Here is a 4,979-nt window from a genome sequence, read left to right as displayed (position 1 = left end):
GGGAACACCGAGTTTATCCATGTCTGAGTAAGCTGTTCCTGTACAGATGATGAGTGAAATGGTTACACTTACTAATAGTGCTGGAAGTAGAAAGTGATTTTCCCCTCAGTTGTGTAAGACGAGCGATAGAACTGTAAGGGTTAAAACTAGTTAATAAAACCAGTTTATTAACTCTCCAAAACACACAAAATACTCTTCTGCTAAAGATCCTGTGCAAAAGCAATCCAGGGCACAATGTTATGCTTCGGACATTGGGTTTATATAATCTTTAGAGAATGCTTTTTTTTTTTTTTTTATGCTGGGAAAGAAATACTCTCTTTTTTATCTTCTCCTCGCTCCCCCAGGAGGATTCAGAGTCAATTTTGTGTCCATAACAAAGTTTTTTGCCTTTTAAAGTTATAAATAGAGCCCGATGGGGCTCCCAGGGAAGCCGCTCCCATAACGGACTGGGCTTCCCCACATCCCGCTGCCACAGCTGTCTGCTCCCGTCAGCCCGGCTCCCGCAGTGCTGCGCGCCCGAGTCATCGCCAGGAATAAACCCTCCAGCAACAACAACAGCCTCCCTCAACCCCAGTCATCCCGGGCTCTGCTTTGGGAAGATGACCCAGCTCATGACTTCACGTTGGATGCTCTATATAAGTCCAGGAAAACAAGAGGCGCTCTCAGAGCTCACGGGCTGGATTGAGTCAAAGCCGGGAAAGCACCTCGGAGGGATTTGGGGCGAGGGAGCAGCGCAGTTATGTCACAGGTACGGGGAGAGCTGTGCCAGTGGCTGTCCTCGGAGCAGGGGCCTGGCAAACCTCTTACTGGTTCGGATGCTTTGCTTGGAAGGATTTGTTAGCGAGTGCCTCTTGTTAACCAGTGAGCTCGGAGTTTCTGTGACCTGTGTGATTGCACTGATGCAGTTTAAACAAGTACAGTGTTAGGAGGGATTATTTGATGAAGAAGGAAAGCAGCTGCCCTCTACGTGGTTAATTGATTTAGTTTTAAAATGTTACGGTTTACCTTAAATATTTTTATTTCTGTAGGAAGGGAAAAAACATTTCCCCTCTTCTGGTTTGGGGATGTTTCACAGAAGGGGGGAATCTCTGCCTTTTCAACACGCTTTCTTAGACAGTGATTCGAAATTCTGGCAGTAGTTTTGAAAGGAGGTGGCTGTGCTGAAGTGTGTAAAGCTTGATGTGTTAACACGCAGGAAAAGAGTGTGTGACTGAAAATTATAACTGTTAGGATACAGTATTCAAGACTGAAATTTTGTGTTACACACTTTTATGTTCATTTTATGAATGAATGGTTTGTCTTTACTGCATTCCCCAATAATCAGGCTTTCAAAGTGCTCTCAAAATTAGTTCAGAAATGTTGAGGTTTTCACGTAAATGTTACATTTGCAATGCAAGCTGTGTGTGCCTGGCAGAGCTCTCCCCAGCATGAGAGTTTTATGGGATGGGTGGGATGGAGAGTAGGAACACAGGGAGAGTAGGGGAGGACAGTTCTTCAGCCACATAGAGTGACTCAGTTCAGCTGATTTTCTTTATTCCAAAGTAAAAGGGACTTAAAAACCAGTCATGTGTCTTGTAAACCAGCACTTTTTGACTTGTGACAGGAGGAGATAAAGCACAGGCTGCACTCCTGTGCCAGCTGGGAATGGCTCCTGGCAAACCCTGCTCACAAATTCTGGGAGCAATTAGCAGTGGTGGGGCTGTGACCCTGGCAGCTGCTGGCCAGGGCTCACCGTAACCTCTGTGCAGCAGCTTTGCTCTTCAGCTGGGGGCCAACTAATCCACAGCAACTGTCCTGCTGGAAAATCCTGTGATCAAAGCATGGCAGGGTTTATCTTAAAAGAACTGGGTGAAATTTAACAGCTCTGCTCGGCCTGGCTGTATCTTGGTGCTTCTCAAGAGCTGCCTTTCCTCGTTGTCCCCAAGAATTCTGTCCCAGTGGGAAGAAACCTTGCAGTTACTGTCTCTTGCCAGTAATGGGTGAAGGATCTTTGCATGTTTCCCATTTCTGTTAACAAAACAAGGGGCTTTGGTTGCCTGTGGACTGTGCCATGGATGTGAGGGACTGTTCCCATCACATGCCAATTGTCATTACAGAGGAAAAAGTGAAACCCTGGCTGTGGGATATTTGGTTACTCTGCTAACTGACCATCAGCTGTTGTGGATTTTGGAGGCTTTGCTACCACCCTTTCCCCTCACTTGCCTTGGCCACTGGTGGAGTATTTTCCCCAGAGATCCTGTACATGTTTTGTTTCCCACACCACACACAAATGGGATTGACAGCGAGCTATTCTGAGCACTCCCAGGAATTTACAGCCAACAGAAAACATGCTGAAGGCCCCCGTGGAGCCAGCCCACCCAACCAAGATCCAGGCAGGCATGCACTGGCTGTACACACTCCCTGGTACTCACTGCTCCAGCCATTTGTAGGCCTTGAGGGATTTGTTTCATTCCACAACCCCTTTTAGCCTCACAGTCAGTGCCTGGAAATGCCTGAGCGGGCTCCACCACTGCCAGAACCCAAATATCAGAAGCCCTGCATATGTAGCAATGGTCAGAGAAGTTTTTGTTGATGGTTCAGTGTGCAGACCTGTTCCAGTTGGAGTGTGTGGGTCTTCTGTTCTTTTTAATCATATCCCAGTGTCCCTGCATCCTGCCACGAGGGCTGCTGGGTGGGACCTTGGAAATCTGTCCATGAAATAGTAAACTGAAGGGGGAATGCTGGTGGTGCTGCCTGCTGCTGAGTGAAGTTGTGTCTGACTGTGGAGTGCTATTTAAAGGTAGAGATAGGTTGATATGAAGCAGTGTTATCCAAATTTTTTTCTAGCAAGATAAACTCTAAACAGATTAGTACTTGGCCATTGCAGTGCACCACCTGATGATGCATCTGTTTCTGTATTAGATTTCCTTCTCCTTCTTCGGGTTCTGAGCCCAGTGTTTCAGATGTGTTCAGTACATGCTTGTAGACAGCCCTGTTGAGAGCTCAGATACTTTTGTTCCCTAAATTTAAGATGATAACTAGGATGGGTCAAGTGTTTATTCCAACTAAATCAATTCTGGCTTCATAATCTCTCCGAGCAGTTTCCTGAAGAAGTAGTGAGTAGACTGAGGCACAAGCCCAATTTAGTAATGAAGTGTTTTTTCCTTCCCAAATAGTGGACAGATTCTTGAATTACTAATCAGCACTTGCAGAATGATCAAGCAGGGCTGGACAGAAAAAAATATAAGAATAAAAACTTTTTTTTTTTTAATTAAACAGTCCACTACTCTTTCAAAGGCTGTGCAATCAGAAGACAGTTTCAGAACAGCAAAATGGTAACAGATTTTGAGAAGAGCAGTGAAATTTTGGCTATGCAAAGGCCTGGACTAGCTGAGTGTGTAGGCTCAGAGTTGAAATTGGTGGAATATTGTGTTAGCACCTCTGTGTGTTGTAGCCTTTGGGTTAAGGCAACTTTGTTCCCTGTGCTTCAAAGCCAAAATACTGATGTCTGGGCAACATGTTTGTTTCTTAGCCAGCGCCTGTGAAAAAGAAGCGTCCTCCAGTGAAGGAAGAAGACCTCAAAGGAGCCAGAGGAAACCTTGCCAAAAACCAGGAAATTAAATCCAAAACCTACCAAGTGATGAGGCAGTGTGGTAAGTCTCTGGGATGGAAATTATTAAGCAAAGTAAGACAAAGACAAGTGACAGAGTCACCAGTGGAACAGCAACCTGCAGTGTGCTCACCACATGGCCCGGCTGGGCAGGGATTTGGGGTCCATCAGGAGCCAGCTGGGCTCTGCTTGGTGGTGCTGTTCTTGTCTGGATGAAAGGGGAAGGAGAGCCAAACCAAACCCTGGGACTATCATCAATGTCAATGACTGCTCAAGTTGAGAATCAGAGGCTTGGTCCATGGGTTAGGGGATTTCTGGCCTCTCAATTTGATGAATTTGATGTGTTTGAGATTCTGCAGAAATTGGGAGGAATAAAGGGCAGGAGGGGAGATAGAAGAGAGTGGCTGCTTGCACAGAACACCCCTGGTGCTCTGGCTTTGTGTTGCTTTTCTACCACTAGTATAGAGGGAAATTATGAATTTTAACCCCTTTTCAGCATAATAACCTGGACTTGAGTAGTTCCCAAATTTCTAAAGCATCTGCAGGGATTTGGGGCCAGTCAATGGTAGTGACCTACAGGTGCTGTCAGCTGCCCTGTGCTCGGGGTGGAAACGCTGTGCTTTAAGGTTTGGGGAACTGATGGACAGATGAAGTATTTATCAAATATGTATACATGTATTCCAGCAGCACTAGTTTCACTCACCAAATTTGGGTGCTACTTCACTGATTGTCTCTCCTGGTTTTCTTTTCCAAGAACAAATGGGCTCTGCAGCACCGTCCGTGTTCAGCCGGGCTCGGACAGGGACTGAAACGGTCTTTGAGAAACCAAAGGATGAGCCGGCCAAGAGCGTCTTTGGCTGACAGCAGACCTGGATGTGTCTCACCCAGATGATTGTTGTAACATTTTCCCAAACTTCTGTCCCTTACACTAGAGTCACTGTAGATTCAAGCAGCTATTTTCCACTGTAAGTCATTAAGGAGGGATTATGCACAAGTCGAAGGGTAAAACTTCCACGTTCATTTTTATTACATGCTTTCTTTCTATGTGTTGGACGGTGTTTGCTACAATGGTTTAATAAAAAAAGGTTGTTGGACACACCTCGGCACACTGTGGTGACTCATTTTGGTTTAGGCTTGGATTAATTCTGGCTGTCCCCTCACGGGTTCCCCCTCACGGCCTTCCCTCACATCTCTCCCCTCACGGCCTTCCCTCACATTTCCCCCCTCACGGCCTTCCCTCACATCTCTTCCCTCACGGCCTTCCCTCACATCTCTCCCCTCACGGCCTTCCCTCACATCTCTCCCCTCACGGCCTTCCCTCACATCTCTCCCCTCACGGCCTTCCCTCTCATCTCCCCCTCACACCCCTCAGGGCAGCACTGCCGTGATT

At 46.6% G+C, this 4,979-nt stretch overlaps 1 protein-coding gene across 1 annotated transcript; it reads left to right on the top strand.

Moving 5' to 3' along the window:
* The first annotated feature begins 515 nt into the window (after positions 1 to 515).
* MUSTN1 (musculoskeletal, embryonic nuclear protein 1) lies at positions 516 to 4,688 on the top strand. Its single transcript, XM_008923353.4, has 3 exons — positions 516 to 748; positions 3,512 to 3,632; positions 4,344 to 4,688. The coding sequence occupies exons 1-3, from the start codon at positions 740 to 742 to the stop codon at positions 4,448 to 4,450; spliced, it is 237 nt and encodes a 78-aa protein (XP_008921601.1). The 5' UTR covers positions 516 to 739; the 3' UTR covers positions 4,451 to 4,688.
* The last annotated feature ends 291 nt before the right edge of the window (positions 4,689 to 4,979 follow it).

The sequence above is a fragment of the Manacus vitellinus genome, unplaced genomic scaffold (assembly GCF_001715985.3).
Source record: "Manacus vitellinus isolate BGI_N305 unplaced genomic scaffold, ASM171598v3 scaffold_14_pilon, whole genome shotgun sequence".
In the NCBI taxonomy this organism is placed as follows: domain Eukaryota; kingdom Metazoa; phylum Chordata; class Aves; order Passeriformes; family Pipridae; genus Manacus; species Manacus vitellinus.
Note: the sequence above shows the minus strand (reverse complement) of the source record. Positions and strands in the feature narration are given on the sequence as shown.

Bases quoted from the DNA above. Each gene is read 5' to 3' on its own strand.
- MUSTN1 (XM_008923353.4), top strand. The intron at 3,633-4,343 runs GTAAGTCTCTGG...TTCTTTTCCAAG, and splicing joins CCAAGTGATGAGGCAGTGTG to AACAAATGGGCTCTGCAGCA.